The sequence below is a fragment of the Octopus bimaculoides genome, chromosome 4 (genome assembly GCF_046866305.1).
Source record: "Octopus bimaculoides isolate indiv1 chromosome 4, ASM4686630v1, whole genome shotgun sequence".
Lineage (NCBI taxonomy): Eukaryota > Metazoa > Mollusca > Cephalopoda > Octopoda > Octopodidae > Octopus > Octopus bimaculoides.
Genome location: NC_142931.1, coordinates 98,614,164 through 98,631,517, shown reverse-complemented (window position 1 = coordinate 98,631,517; position 17,354 = coordinate 98,614,164). Strand labels below are relative to the sequence as shown.

At 36.0% G+C, this 17,354-nt stretch overlaps 2 protein-coding genes across 3 annotated transcripts in view; one reads left to right on the top strand and one right to left on the bottom strand.

Moving 5' to 3' along the window:
* Positions 1-8,179: 8,179 nt before the first annotated feature.
* On the bottom strand, positions 8,180-17,180 carry LOC106873776 (uncharacterized). Its single transcript, XM_014921283.3, has 3 exons — positions 14,745-17,180; positions 10,186-10,612; positions 8,180-8,830 (listed from the first exon to the last, which is right to left on the bottom strand). The coding sequence occupies exons 1-3, from the start codon at positions 15,183-15,185 to the stop codon at positions 8,226-8,228; spliced, it is 1,473 nt and encodes a 490-aa protein (XP_014776769.1). The 5' UTR covers positions 15,186-17,180; the 3' UTR covers positions 8,180-8,225.
* The window catches only part of LOC106876837 (transmembrane protein 254), an 80,758-nt gene continuing 77,895 nt past the window's right edge, over positions 14,492-17,354 (top strand). Inside the window, exon 1 of one of the 2 annotated variants that reach the window (XM_052967302.2) lies at positions 14,492-14,554. In XM_052967302.2, coding sequence (XP_052823262.1) covers positions 14,540-14,554 — 15 coding nt within the window. In that variant the 5' untranslated portion in view covers positions 14,492-14,539. The remainder of the gene's footprint in view (positions 14,555-17,354) is intronic. The other variant, XM_052967301.1, reaches the window with a different exon arrangement.

The following is a 17,354-nucleotide window of genomic DNA, read 5'->3' as shown; positions in this document are numbered from 1 at the left end:
GGTTAGGGTTTTACGGTCAGGGTCAGGGTTTTAGGGTTAGTTTTAGGGTTAGTTTTAGGGTTAGGGTTACGGTTAGGGTTAAGGTTGCAGTTAAGGTTAGGGACGGAATTCCCTAACCCTAACCCTAAAACTAACCCTAAAACCCTAACCCTAAAACCCTAACACTCTAGTGAAAATCGTGCGGGTGTTAATCTGAAAATTTACCTATTTAGCTATTGTCTTTAGTAGGTTGAATGACCACATAACAAAGATAGTAAATGAGGAAATGGGAAAATGATATATGACTTGAAATGAAATGAACTGGTAAGCGACAATTTATTCTCCATAATAAAATACAGTGATTGCCATACATGAAATAAAATAACAGGTTACAACAAAGATGTGTGAGAGACTTCGTGGTTAGGCTGGACTGCTGATCTTGTAGGCAAAGTTGATGTACTGTTTGGAGGTATATAGAGAAGCAGCCATTGGTTTGTTGCTTGTGTAGTGTTCATACAGCAACGATGTAAAGCAGGCATCTGGTAGAGGAGATGAAAGTAGAAACTGTCTGGTGTCAGATACATTGTTGTTAGAGACGAGTTGTGAGTGGCATGTGCCAAAGACCTAGAGCAGTCGAAAATAGTCGTTCTTAAAGAGATCAGTAGGCTCCCAGAGCTGGTGGTTAATTTCTTGCATAAGGAAAAACTAACTGTTGTGCCAACATGATTGGCAGCTGGAAACCGACCAATACAAACAATTTCAGTTAATCATAAGGTCATGTGACCTGCTGGAACAAAATAGCTTGTGGAGCCGATATTCGGATATTTAAGCCTATGTAGCAACCATGCGACCAGGAGATGGTGACGAAGGAATGGCTCCTTTAGCGCATTGCACAGTCGGCACAAATATAAAGACAAAGGATGGAATGAGGTAAAAATGAGTTAAGTGCCAACAAGAAAAGAGAGAGACTCAACAGGTAAAAATGTATAAAAATAAGGTTTTATTGGTTGTCATCTAGAATATCTGTGAGTGTGAATGTGACATAATAAAACACAATATAAGACAGGCCGTCATGTAAACAAAATTGTGTGTGTATACAAATATGTGTATGTGAATGCAAGAGATACAGAGCATAGAAAACAATCTATATAAGGACGTTAGAAGAAAGTCCAGACACAAGGATGGGGAATACCAGTTCGTATTCATGGTACACAGTGGTAGAGGTGTTGTACAAGAAGTCGTGTAAGAAGTTGAGGCTACGATGCTGCGGCCAGTTATTTGGTACAGGTCTCGCAGGTTGTACTCGCTGTTATTCATGGTGAAGCGATTCACGCAAACAGTGTTGAGAGAACCTGTGCGAGTGCTGTTGGTGGTGTGTACGTAGAGACATCGGTGTAGATGCTAAGAAGCTGAAAGTGACAACGAAGATGGAGTTTGCAGTAAGGTGTTGAACAAATTGTGGATCTCCATGAAGCTGTGTCGTGTCGTCGTTGGAACTGGTTGTGTGCTCTGTGGTCAGTGGCTAGACCTCAGAAGGTCTAAAGTTGGGACAAACTTTAGCACAGACAAGCTCGCTATTTATGAGAAATAAACGGCTCAAACAGGAGTTCAGAAAACTGTTCCACATGACATCAGAAGACTGTGATTGGTTGGTATGCACCCTGGTGTGAAATAGAACAAGATGCGCCAAATACCAAAAATGCGCCAATACCAACCAATCTGAGCGGTGGACACAACAGGGTCCAAAGATGCGGCCGAAGGCTAGCTGTTATCTGTTACGTCCGCATTCATGTATATATAACTGAAGGAGAGAGAAGCTTTTCGCTACACCTAGATAACCCATGACAAAAACATCTCATTCATGATGACAGTGTAAATCACCTCAGCTACAACCATGTAAAGACCCCCCCCCCCTCGATGACTTTGTTCGGTAAACATAGAAAACTAGTTAAGGGCCAGATATTGTTAATTATGTCTCTTTTGTTTACATCTTTCCTCAAGCTGACAGATCTGGTATTATGCTTGTTCTGTTGCCTGTCATAGTAGCTTTTTGCAAAGATGTCAGTGATCAAGTCTGACATATATGTTTAAAGCTCATGAGGCAGACCAACTGAACCAGTCGACCTTCACCTTGTACAACTATTCATAACATGTGTCTCAGCTGCTCTTATCAGCTTTTTGCATCTTCCGCTGAGAGCCAAAGTAAGCCATTGAAGTAAAAAATCGCAGCTTGGAATCAAGTAGCACATGCCCATCCTGGGCCATGAAAGACCAATTTATGACATTGTTGCTATGCTGCATCTCTACCACTCGAACATCTTTCATTCCCTTGTGTCTTAGGGCATGTGCTTTAGCTCTAGGAACCCAACTTTCATGTTTCATGTTAAGAAACAGCTAGGGTCGAATCCTGCCACTAGCATGTTGGTCACAATATCTTTCCTAATCACCACTTCAACTCACTAATCCTCCATAGTCTATTTTTCTCTATTGCTATTTCTTTATAAATACTTATGGATTCTAGTTTTACTGCCCTCTTCAGTACACCCTAACAAAAGTTGTTGTTGATTGTCCATCAACTGTTGCTTAACTAAAATGCTAATCTAACCTCTGTATGTTTTACACAGAGGGAATGATGCATTCACTTCTAGTAGCTGAGTTCGTCTACAAATTTTATCTAGATTGAACATCCAGACCACAAATTTGTGGTATGTATAGCAGACCAGTAGAAATTGAAGACATCCCAACACTCTTTTTAAGGGCTTAATAAATATTTTATTTAGATACAATCTAGATAACCCATTAAGATTACTTCACATCCATACAAGCACATTCAGGAAATGTGTTAGTTAAAAACCATCTAAGCACGCTTGCAAGGATTTGTGAAACTCTCTCCTCTTGGTTATCCCACACATGCATGTGCTTGCACAATCCTGTTGTGCATCTAAGATGTTGTTTCCACAAGAACAAAACATTTCCAGGAAGACTTCCAGACCCCTGAAAAAATCCGGGTCTCACTCATTGCTACTATATGTATATCTAATGATCTTTATTAAGAGATTTTGCTTCTGAGCTGACCACAATTTTCCCAGCATTATTTTGCAAACATTTGTTGACTCCTTCAGTATTTATCTATGGTGTAGTGTTTTGGCTCCAAATTTGATGGAATCTTTCCCTCGTGCTTTGTTTCTTTTTTTCTCTCTCTGTTTTGAGCTTATGTTGCATTTTTTAAAATTAATTTTCTATTGCATTTGTGTTTTTGTTTCTGCTCTTTTCATAGATGTCTGTGTATTTTCTTGTTGTTAATGATGGTGATAGTGTGATTGGCTGGGTTTTTTGGATCTAGTTTGTTTATCGAAAATTTTAAAATTTGGCACAATAATATACATTTCCAAGCTGAATTGCTGGAGCTATTTCACTTTTTCCAGAAAAATGTTTTTTAAAAGTTATAGAGGTTTAAAGTTTGATCATTTTCACCCATTCAGGAAACAGTATTTGGAAGCTGTCATTTTGTGCATGACTGCACATTTTGTCATAAACATCCAGAAAATAGCACGTGTTGTCAAGAAAGAGTAAACAACACGTTTTTTGAAGTTTTAAGCACTGTGATAGCACAAACTTAAAAGATTGATTCAAAAACGTTATTTAGCTGTTATTTTTAGCACACCTCAATGACAAAAATGAGTAAATAACATATTTTGTAGTTTTAGGCATTCAACATGCATTTAATGCGACCATCATTCAGGTTAACAAACCCAATGCTGTGGTTCACTGTTCTATGCTCAAAATTGTAACTATCAACTTCAGGAATGTGAGAGTACACTCTCCACAAATCTCTGAAAATTGTGGCTCCTGGAAGAATCGAGTGACATATGCATTCTTCCAGTGTGTCACGATTCCAACAGGGCATTGTATACAGAAAAACCTGGTCTTACAACACACTCCTCCAAAAACCCACTGCTCAGGTAGGATCCTTCTTCGGTTGTACTTATGTCTTGAGAAGACTGTTTCGTCAATCTCAACAATCTTCCCAAGACCACCAACTTGAATTGGATCAGGAGCAAGTCCTCTGCAAATATTTCTCTAACATAGTTGTTATAATCAATGGCTGTGCAATGGCTCATCCCCAGTTCTTCAATACAAAACCAGACTGAAACAGGCACATGCTTTCTCACAGACAAAAGAGTTCTCATGTTCCACTTGTTACTAAGGAAATGAGCATGAATGGGTCTGTAGCTTACAATTGGCTAAAAATACCCAAATTTGCAAACTTTAATTGCTAATAACTCTTTCATCATCATTTAACATTCACTTTCCATGCTAGCATGGGTTGGACGATTTGACTGAGGACTGGTGAACCAGGTGGCTACACCAGGCTCCAATCTGATTTGGCAGAGTTTCTACAGCTGGATGCCCTTCCTAATGCCAACCACTCCGAGAGTGTAGTGGGTGCTTTTACGTGCCACTGGCACAAAGGCCAGTCAGGCGGTACTGGCAACAGCCACACTTGAATGTCGCTTGAATGTCAATGATTTTCACATAGTTCATTGGCCTATAAAGGTGTATTATTACACTGAATATGAAATCGATTCGAACAGAATTGATGCTGGCAACCAAACAGACTAGATCCAGTTTTTTGTTTTATATAGTGGTTGTGCTAGTGATGTTGTTGGTGTGAACGACTGTTTGAAGAGGGCTACTGCTTCTTCATACTTTTCATATTTGAGTGGAACATCTTTTTTACTTTTTTCACGTCTGTCTTCGTTGCAACAACAAAGTCTCCGTGTCAGAGTTTGAGGTGAAGAAGGGGAGAAGCATTTCTCTGTGTGTGTGGGGGGTGCATTCTCCTATTATGGAGACTTGTTGCTGAATTTGTTAGTGCTGTTATGTCTGCTGCTACTGCTGCTTTTGTTCTTGCATCTTCTGTTCTTGAATTTGCTATTGAAGTTGTTCTTGTTATCGTTGTACACCGCTGTAGTTGTTCTTTGTGGTGTCGGAAGCATTGGGGACAGCCTTACCTTCGCCTTCTGTTGTGAGCAGAAGGCTCCCAGCTGGCTTACATTACAATGTATGAGCCACTAGGGTTTCTTCCCTCGATCACGATATGCAGTTCTGCCTCATTTGGGATCTTTTGCAGATGTTCTCGTTTCTCCTGCCTATATTATTTAGCATTCAAGACAGTGTCCTTGCCCCACCTCCACCCCACCACACTATCAGTCACAACTCAACAGATGCCCAGCTCAAGTGGCACACCAGGTATCTTTTCTTTCAGTATCCATTTTCCCAGATATGTGTGGGAATTTGAACTAATTCCTCACTCATACAAGGGTCAACAGAATGCTTTATTATGCGGGTCACCTTCAGGAATTAAATTCGGAAGGCACCAAATTGCCGGGCACATGTGACCAAGTCTATGTCCACCTATATTTCTCGTAAGCTGCTTTATACTTGGGTGTTTCACCATTTTGATGCCTTGGTTTTTTATTGACACGCACCTAAATGTTATTGTTTGACTTCTGATATTGTTCTCCAAATATTCTTACTAGCTGGATTTTTCTCTTTCTTTCAATGCCAGCCTAATAATATTAACTGTAAAAGTCCTTTAGACTTTTCTTGTATTATGTATTTGACTTTGTCATATATTACTGATTTGCTCCATTGAGAACTGGTTCTACTGCTGCAGCTATTCTCAGTTTTCAGTACAACAGCAGCAATAAACACATGAACTGAAGCAACTCATCATATTTTTATGCCTGTTTGGCATTGTGGGTGTGTCTATTACATACACTGACAATAATGAGAAAATAGCTAATATCTGATGTATTTAACATAGATTTTTGTTGTTGTTATTTTGACATGTCATTTATGACTATGGTTTCTATTAACTACCACTTAACAACATGGGCTGGGATGCATCTTGTCATGTTACCACCGCTGTCATGACTAAAGTATCCCTGAGTAAAACAATGACAGCTATTGTTATACCGAAAATATATAGGGAAATATTTATTGATCGTAGTGAATACTTAAAGCAAATATTTACATAGAAATCGATTATTTGTGCAGCCTGACAGACTATACTTAGTTATCGAGCTATACTTAGTTAAAATATTTGATCATTTATATAACTTACTCTTTTACTTGTTTCAGTCTTTTGACTGTGGCCATGCTGGAGCACCGCCTTTAGTCAAGCAAATCGACCCCAGGACTTATTCTTTGTAAGCCTAGTACTTATTCTATCAGTCTCTTTTGACGAACCGATAAGTTACGGGGACATAAACACGCCAGCATCGGTTGTCAAGCGATGTTGGGGGGACAAACACAGACACACAAACACGTACACACATATATATATATACATATATACGACGGGCTTCTTTGAATTTCCGTCTACCAAATCCACTCACAAGGTTTTGGTCAGCCTGAGGCTATAGTAGAAGACACTTGCCAAGATGCCACGCAGCGGGACTGAACCCGGGACCATGTGGTTGGTAAGCAAGCTACTTACCACACAGCCACTCCTACGCCTCCTAAATTGTGTAAATATAAAATAGAAAGATGACAATGAGGTGAGGGATGAAGTCTATTTGTTATCACACAAGCAGGTTTCCTTTAATACTACAATCTTGGCACTCCATCGCTTACGATGTCGAGGGTTCCAGTTGATCCAATCAATGGAACAGCCTGCTCATGAAATTAACGTGCAAGTGGTTGAGCACTCCACAGACACGTGTACCCTTAACGTAGTTCTCGGGGATATTCAGTGTGACACAGTGTGACAAGGCTGACCCTTTGAATTACAGGCACAAGAGACACAGGAAGTAAGAGTAAGAGAAAGTTGTGGTGAAAGAATACAGCAGGGTTCACCACCATCCCCTGCCAGAGCCTCGTGGAGCTTTAGGTGTTTTCGCTCAATAAACACTCACAACATCCGGTCTGGGAATCGAAACCGCGAGTCCACTGCCCTAACCACTGGGCCATTGCGCCTCCACTAATACTACAATAGTTATAACATTATTTTCTATACAGCAATGAGTCAGAACTTTAGAAGTGAACATTTACATGTGTCATACTGCTTTTGACAGTTGAATTTCATCTCTGATTTAGCAGATCAATGATAGATCATCATCATCATCGTCGTTTAACGTCCGCTTTCCATGCTAGCATGGGTTGGAAATAATTGAAAGCTTCAGGAAAATCTATAAACTTAGTTTTCTTCTAGCAGACAATTGTATCATCATCAAAGTCCTGTCAACCTATTTGGTGTGGATCACCATTGCAGAATTTGTTTTATAGGTCATTCAAGTAAAAGGGACAGGGTTCATGACTTTCATAGTGAGATTAACAATCCATAATCAGGTCAACAGTTACAAAAAAGCTATTGCTGTCCAGTGGTGGTGATGGGATGGTATGAGAAGAGATATTTTCAAGAATAAGAATTGGGTTGAGGTAAAAAAAAAATAAAAACGACTTGACAGCTGAATCATTGTGGTGGCAAGAAGTGAATCATGTGATGACAAGAAGTGGGACTGGGGTATCAGCTCAAGTGATTATTCAAGCTGAATAACCATTGTATTGTCAATTATGTAATACACACATATATAACTGAGTAACATTGTCTTGTAAGACATGATTGAATGGTATTATCACTTGTGTAACACACACACACACACATACAGCTATATAATCACAGGCAGCTTTATTTGGACTATTTTCCTTCTCTCTAGACCTTTTTCTTTCTGATTAAGAGCCATGCTTGAAACATTACACCCTGCCCTTTTTTCCATTTTAAACTGAGTAATCTAAAACATTCATTGTGTACGTCCTTTTGGCTTTTGTTGTTTTTGATTCACTTGTGTGTGTGTGTGTGTATATATAAGCAAACAGTGTTGCTTACATATATATAGGTAAGTGGTATTGCCAGAGGTGTAAATTACACACAAACTTTCAAATATGGTTGAGTGGCCATGTCTATGTAACACTCATATATGCTTGAATGACTGCGTTACTTGCAATACATACATATAGTTGAGTGATATCGTCAATAAATGTTGCTGTCATTAATTAAAAATGATGGAAGAATAAAATATAAGATAGAAAAAATTAAAAAAGAACAACGAGGAAAGAGTAAAAGAGATAATGAAGAAAAGATGGAGAAATAGAAGATACAGAGAGAAAAGAAAAGAAGAGAAAAACTAAATAATTAATATGAAAATAAAACATATTTTATTTGAACTTGAATAATCAGTTTAAACTTCTGGATTCCACTCATATACCCGAACTTCAGCAAATTTCTCTCCAGTCAATAGAACAACAACATTATTATGTCTGTTAATAGCAACATTGATAGGAGAAACATCTTTACCGATACGAAATGTGTCATAAACAGGGAAACCAAGAGATCGGCCTTTTGGACTGAATGCCTGAACTCTGTAATTTCCATAGTCTGCCACTATGATATTATTGTTTCTGTCTGTACAAACCCCCATCGGTTTAAACAGCATACCTTTGTCTTTTCCTTTCTTACCATACTTGCACTTAAATTTGCCATCACTGCTGAACACTTTTATACAGTTGTTACCACAATCAGAAACAATAATTTGAAGTTTATCATTAGTAGTCACAAAATAAGGTCGATTGAAATGGTCATTACCAGAACCTTTCCAGCCAAATTTCAGTGAAAGTTTACCTTCTTCTGTAAATACATAGACACAATCATTTTCCAAGCTTGTTACAATGGCATAGCCATACTTGTTCACAGCAACACCACTTGGGCGAGCATATTGAAAATGGAGTCCAGTGTATTGTGAAATTAAATGGCTGTTCATATTATAGATGTGCAAGATAGCTTTGTCTAAAAAGTAGAAATAAAAATATCAAGTTAAACAATAATATAAACATGAATATACAAAACTTAGAAAGATAACAAAACTTAGAAAGATATATAGTGAAGATAAAAAAAGCAGTCATTCATTCATACAAGCATGCATACATATGAACATAGCTGCCAATGTATAATATAGATAGCAATATATTACGTAGCCACAATCATTGGAGCTGTCTCTACAGTGTATTATACAGCTACAATTAGTGTATTACATAGCCACTATTGTATTATATATTTCCATTATCTATATATATATATATATATATATATATATATAAATATATACCAACACTGGATTATAAAGCTACCATTATATTATATAGCTACTACTAAAATACATATTTACCCTACTGTATTATACAGTTATTGCTGTAATATACATATATAGAGTTACTATCATATCATACACTTTTTCATCAATGTCTAGTTTCAAAACTCAATCTAGAACTCGGGGAATTGCAGTGAAAAGGAGGTCAAATGAAAAAGCATTCACAAACACAACTTCTCAAACTGCCTGACATAAAAGTCATTTTTCATGCATCAAAGTCAATGTGTTCCTAAATGCATACAGTTGTCAGAGTTGTTTATTTTTACATCAATCCTAACTGAGCAAATCTATTAACAATGGCATTCCAGCTGTGACCACCCTAACTTTTTATCAAGCAGAATGTTCTCCTAGCCACATTATCTAACATGCCCTTCTTTAAGATGGTAGGGTGTAGTTTGAGGGAGATTTGGCAGTTATTTTCATGTAGATGCTGCCTTGTTGGCTTCATATGTAAATAGCTAGAGCTAAGTGTAATCAAAAGAGTAACAATTACACGTACAATTACAAATATGGAATTACATGCCTGTTATCAGGTGTGTAATTAGAAAATTATATATCTACAATCATAACTCATTTCACTTACAAATATGTAATTGCATATATGTTACTAAATATTAATCATGCAAGATTAATCTAATATTAATATCTAATACTAAATATTAATCTAATATCTAATACTTAAATATTGATCATGCAAATATTAATCCTCAGTTACTATTTATAACCAGCTTGGCCTTTATTTTAAATGCTGGTGACTATAAATAAGTTGTTCTGTGTTATTGCTATATTTATTACTGGTTTATATATTTCAAAAAAGAAACAAAACAAACACTTCAGATGACTCATCACAACAACTAATTATAGAAATTATTTATCAGTTGGCTTCTTACTGACACTTAATGTATTCGTCATTCATCAAAAATGTTTCCTAAATTATCAGCATTCTATTTCATAAATGAAATTTTAAAAAATCTTAAATAATAACTGTACTTACCAGCTTTTGCAACTGAAGTCAGAATGTTTTGATTTGGTAATATAGCTACATCATATATATCACAAGAAGGAAGAAGCTTATTAAGAAAGATACCAGTCGGTGAAAAAATGAGAATACGTCCTCCTTTCAGATCTGATACACATATATGCCCAGCTCTGTTAATAGCAATACCATAAGGTTTCTGAAACTCATTAACATGTCTGCTATATTGACCAAATTTTACAAGTAATCCTTCTGTACAAAAGTCCTTTTGTGGACTATATGTCTGATAGTTTAAATCATTGCTGTCATTGTCCCTTATATAGGGATATAAATTATATTGTGGAAATGGAGCTGAAGGTATACACGGTAGTGGTGGTAATGATGCATTACATGCATGTAGGTTAGGTAAATTTGGTAATTGTGTTGGTTCATTTGATGATATTTGCTGGAAACAGAAGGAAAAGAATCAACATTTTGCTTTGTTTAATTGATTATTTTCATAAAAGGAGAAATAAAAAATACAATCAAGTTATCATTTAATGACAGTAATAACAACAATAACAACAACAACAGATAATAATAATAACAATAATAATAATAATAATAATTATAATAATAATAACAACAACAATAATGATGATATTTTATAGGATTGAGGTAACTCCTCCAGTTGGTATACAGAAGCAAAAAAAAAGAAGAGTGCCATTGTTATCAAGTGAACAATATTTCAGCATCTAGTGTGCCTTCCACAGGTTCAAAAAATAAACTTGTCAATTTACTTCATTTTTGGTAATATTTTATAGGATTGAGGTAACTCCTCCAGTAGTAGATTGACGAGTTTATTTTTTGAACCTGTGGAAGGTACACTAGATGCTGAAATATCATTCACTTGATAACAATAGCACTCTTCTTTTTTTTTTTGCTTCTGTATACCTACTAGTGCAAAAGACACACTTCTGTTTGTTATTTCCTTCCATTTTCTTCTCGTCTATATAAATTAAACTACAGTTACCCACTAAATTACCTGCTGCCATATACTTTTTACCAAGGAATATACCTACTGAGGTAATTACCAGAAGTGCCTTTGGATATATCTATCCCTTAGAGGCTTTAAACACCTCTAACTTATACCTGCATAACAAAAGTTTCTGACTAAGATGCCTTAGCCAGCCTACAACAGGCACATACTGGGTAAATGGAGCAAATAACAATAGAAGCATCTTTAAAAGATATACCGATTCCACTCAAAAATGTATATCTTAAAGAAGTCATTAGTAAAATTACAGACTTCACCCACTGCTTGCGCTGGAAAGCCTTATTTTATGATAAAAACAGCCAGCTAGAGACAACGCAACACCACAACAGCAATGCCCTCACCAAAGGAGTCTTCAAGACCAGGAAAACACCCCACCAAACAGTCATTTAGATGCCTTTGAAACTAAACTATGGGATACTATCAAGAAGCTACAATTCAAATGGCATCCACTAAGAAACAACATCTACCAAAAGAACCTATTATACAAACTGAAATTACAAAAGGGAATTATGGTTCACTCCAATAAAACTAAGAATTCCTACACTCTGGATATAAATTTATACCACCAGTTGCTACATAAAGAAATTACAAAAACATACAAAGCACCTAACAGCACCTTAAGATCTATGAACTTAGCAGCCAAGAGCATTATGACAGAATACAACATAGAGGAGAAAACCGAACCCTTCATACCTTCCAGACCATACATCACACTAAAAGATCATAAACCTAACTTCTTAACAGTTACCAAAGTTAGATTAATATGCCCCAATAAGTCGGATTTATGTAAATTAAGTAAATTAATATTAGACAAATACATCCCTAAGCTAAGGAATGTGATCGCCCTAGAACTACGGTCCAACACATATGAAGCCCTAAACTGGTTCTCTAGAATCCAAAACAAGATAAACTACAAATTCCTACAAATAGACATAGTAGATTACTACTCATCTATTAACCCTACGATCCTAAATAGCACTCTTATCTTCACCAAAAACCATACCCAATTAACTAGGAAGGAAATTAACGTAATATTAGAAGCGAGGAAATCAGTGATAAATAATTCAACTGAGAGAAGGCTTACAGTGAGAATGTGAACTATGATACAGAGTCTTATCAGAACACCACTGCTGTTTAAATGTCAAACACAATGAAGGTATCATTTTATTGACTTCCCACATTTAACATTCACTCTATCTTCCTTTAAATCCTAGTTAGGCAGCTAGCAGTTGACCAAACATAAACAGCAACAACATACAAGAAAAGATAACTCTATTGTTTTTATATGATACACACACCTGCCCGTCGAGGCATAGTATTATACAAAGTAACAGTAAATAAATATTTCTTTTACAACTTCGATCATTTTTCTTCTTCCATCTTGCACATCTGCAACAGCAACACCCGATACAATCGCTAACTGCCAACTCCAGCATAGATCATAATGTAAATTGTTACACTGGCAACCAACACCTTAACAACAACAATTACAATTGGTGACCCTCAACTGCAACGAAGAACTAATCGTTACATATATATATATATATATATATATATTGTTGTACTTGGGGATGGTCATATTGCCAGTTTAGCCAATAAAAACACACGCACTGTATATTTGGTGTTAATTTTTTTTTTTTTTTTTTTTTCAGCTTTATATTACATTAATCTTAATCTTAATCTTATTTTTATATATATATATATATATATATATATATATATATATATATATATAAAAGCTGTGTGGAATTTTCAGGACATTTGTAAAAAAAAGTTAGTCTTTCAGCTGTTTCTGGGATGTTAGGGATATCCCTTCATCAGAGATGATGTGAGATGGTTAAATAGAGGGAAATAGTAGAATTCAATATAAGGAGTTATTTTGGAAAAGGGTGGAAATAAGAAGTATAAAGGGAAATAAGAGAATAAAAGTAAAAATTTAAATATATGTAGGATGTTACAGTTGCAGTTCCATTATCCAAGGATAAGTGGTGTGTAGAAGTTGTAGAAATACTTCTTGTCCATGGTATGTAAATTCTGATAGGAGTACATATTTTATTACAGATGGAAAGTGTGGAGACATAGATTCCATGTGCTGTTCATTCAAAGAGAATGTAGTGATAGTAATAAGTAGATAGAGAGGAGAGAAAAGATGTGAATTAAAATGAGGAGAATGGTCGTTAGGAATAGGTGAAGAAAGAAGAGAAAGTGAAAAAAATGAAAAAAAATGGACAATTTCATTTTTTCCCCCTTTCTCTTCCTCTCTCTCCTCTATCTACTTAATACTACAACTACATTCTCAAAATTTCATTTACACCACAAGACCCCTTTGAATGAACAGCACAGAATCTATGTCTCCACATTTTCCATTTGTAATAAAATATGAACTCCTATCGAAGTTTACATACCATGGACAAGAAGCATTTCTACCACATCTACACACCACTTATCCTTGGATAATGGAACTGCAACTATAACATCCTACATATATTTTAATTTTTACTTTTATTCTCTTATTCGGAGGTTTTAGCTTTTTGATGGATGGGCGAGGTGGGGGAAGTGGCATTGAGTGTTTCATTATGAAAAAAATTTTTTTTAATTCCCATATTCGTAATTTCTGTATTTTCCTATGTGGATTTTAAAAAAGAAAAGGGGCAAAAAATGTTAAAAATTAAGAAATTGGGGTGGGGAGGGTAAAATTAAAATGGCATTCTTTCACATACTTGTAAAAAAATACATACATGACAACACACACCTCTCTCTCTCTCACTCACACGTCCATTTCATATATGCGTACATACATCTTTCAGTCTCCTCCCTTTCACTTTCTGTTCTCACTTCAAAACATAAAAAAGTAAAAAAAAAAATTACGGAAATTAACGAACAATCATATGATCCCATATGATTAAGTTTGACATAAATGCTGCTTCAAACGAAAGAATCCAATTAAAATTTTGAAAACGTGATTTTTGAGCAAAATGGTATTCTATATCGGAAACAGAAATCCGAAGAAATTTTTTGGGGAAAAAAAAAGCGGAAGTGGGTGTTTTGCACGCGCTTCTACCTTCGCCCAATTATGGCAGTTAGACAATTTCTACAGAACTTGAAACTTTCATAACTAATAGCTGATTTTGCTATAGGAGTGACTTATAAATTGGTAAGTAACTTGGTACGAAACTCTGGGTCCTGAAGTAACTGCAATAACAATTTCAGCTAATAAAAAAAATTATATTTTTATTTAAGCTTTGAGTCCTATTTCACTAGTTGTTAAAACAAACATATTGGTCTGTCTCCCAAACTATGAATTTGTATGCGTGTATGTTTGCCTGAGTGTGTGTAATGTCTACATATTCGGTAAGTGTAAAGTTTATGAAATCAAAATAACTTAGATTTATAGAGAAACTAAATGTGCTGTTGAATCAATCATTTTCCTATAGAAGAACATTAGTTATGATATATTTCTTAAACTTTAAAGTATAAATAAAACAATTCGAAAGAAGAAAATATTTCAAAATATCAGACAAAGCAGCGAAGATATAGTTACCGAAGTTTTGTTGGTGTCTGTATTAAAGTGCTGTTGCTTCTTTGTGTGTTCATTCTTCTCCAGTTGACTTTCCTCATCCATGTCTACTACAGTATAAGATGATAGATCAACATATTCATTTTTATTAACTTCGGCTTCGGGCACTTGCTGCTCAATCTCAGCTTTTCCCTTGTTATGCAAAAACCAATTATCTAGAATACTCTGTAGGGTATGGTTATGGGTTAGACCTTCGATCCCTTCCGAAGGTAACGTAATTTGAATCCTGCATTCAGGACAAGGGAAACACCCATTGTTATCTGCGAAGTTTTTCACGTAAAGCTCGAGACAATGTTTACAATAAGAATGTAGACACGGAACCAAGGTTAAGGGCCGAGAAAATATCTCTAAGCAGATGGAACATGTTATATCTGCTGCTATCTTCTGTTCTAAGTCGCTCGACATGTTTCTTTCTCATGGAACTGTAGAGTTAGGTCCTTTATAAACTGGATATACCTGAAGTACTAATAGCAGTAGCAGTAATGATAGTAGTAATAGTAGTTACAATAGTGTTGGTGGTGGGTGGTTGATTAATACTGCAGGATGACACTAATCGGACAGCTGCAAGAGTAGACGTGATGGCGATAGTCAGAGTAGTATAAGTAGCAGCAGTCGGGAAAATACAATTGCGTCAAGCTACTAACACAGCTGTTGCTTAACCACCAACAGAAACTTTCAATCGTCATCACACACATTATGCACACTCACGGGCACATATTCACATACACACGCATCACAAACACGATCGCACATACATTCAACACACACACATACACATTCATGTTTACTTTCTGCTGCTATGGTTTGTCAAGTGTTGTTTTCAATGGAAAATATTTTGACCACGATTAATAAGGTCGTGTAGTTCCTGTTCGATTGTGATAGAGCAAAGACGCTCCAGTCATGACCTTCCCATATTTTATTCTATATTCCACTTTTTTTAGATACAATAACCAGTGAAGGTTTAGTAACTATTTCTAGGAAATCGATTAACCACGTAGATGTTCTGTTGTGGGTTTGCTTTAGAAAGTGGTTTGTCAAAGTAAAGTTGGCACAATTCCAGAAACAAATAAAATAAGGTTAGATTATGTGTTATAAGGAGGGGAAAGGGCGGCACTGTCATGCTATTAGCTGTCAGTAGTGAAAGTGCTCACTGCTAGTGAAGTATCTGTCTGTCTGCCTGTTGCTGGCCTGTCGATTCTTTGGCTGCTGCTAATACCATGACTGGCGGGAGCGAGCTATCTGTCTGTCTGTCTCTCTATCTATCTATCTATCTATTACTCGAAAGTTCGCGCGTCCGCGCTAGCTAGTCGTGAGTAGAAAACACAAATTTAATATAAAAACATATTTCCTGAAATTGCAAATTATTTAAAATATAAAAATATAATTTTCAACAGAGAGAATTTATCAAAATAGAAAACAAATGAAGTTTGAAGTTTAAAAATAATAGGATCGACCGCTCACGACTAGCTAGCTCGGACGCGCGAACTTTCGAGTAATAGATAGATAGATAGAGAGAGAGACAGACAGACATATAGCTCGCTCCGGCCAGTCATGGTATAGCTGTCAGTAGCCAAAGAATCGACAGGCCAGCAACAGGCATGCAGGCAGACAGGCAGACAGACAGATACTTCACTAGCAGTGAGCACTTTCACTTCTGACAGTGCCGAAAGGGCTTTTGACCTTGAAATAATCTTACTGTTTTTAATTTTCTACTACTGTCTACCATTGCTACTTTTCTCCAGATCCACAGAATCAGGAGAGCATCAAGCAAAATATTTCACAATATTTAGTTACAGCTTTTTATGTTCTGAGTTCAAACCTGCCAAGGTCAACTTTGCCTTTCGTTCCTTTAGTGTTGATAAAATACGAAGTAGTAATTATTTAGCAGAGTTGTTTTGAATTCAAATCTCACCGAGATCAACTTTGCTAGTCAAGTACTGAGATCAATATAATCAACAGTTCCTCCTCCTCTGAATTTCCAACCTTGTACCGTATTTTAACGTATATAAGGAACCCCCTAATTTTTGGGGCTTAAAATTTGGGAATGGTTTTGTAAGGAATTATAATACTATCCATGTATAAGAAACTCTCATATTTTTTTTACTTAATTTTTGACAAAAAAGAGTACCTTATACACGTTAAAATGTGGTACTTATGTTAGGAATTATAAAGGATGACAAACTGGCAAAATTTTTAAAATGTCAGAATAATACATTCCAGTATTTACCTCACCCAGTTCTCTATATTCTGAGTTCAAATCCCACCAAAGTCAGTTTTGCCTTCCATCTTTCTGGAGTCAATAAAATAAGGTACCAGTTGAGTGCTGGGATCACTTAAATCCTTTTCTCAAAATTCTGGCTTTGTGTTTAGTACTTAAATTAGAAACAATTATTATTAGTGAATGGATTGCTGTGTATTATTTGTAGTATTCTTATCAAGATGGGATTTCAATTGAGAATTACCAAATTAACAAAGATCATTCATTGGCATACCTTGCTCACATGTTATTCATATTCCAACGTTGACCAATCACTTTTTAATGTGTGTTCTAATGAAGAAAGTTTAACATTTATG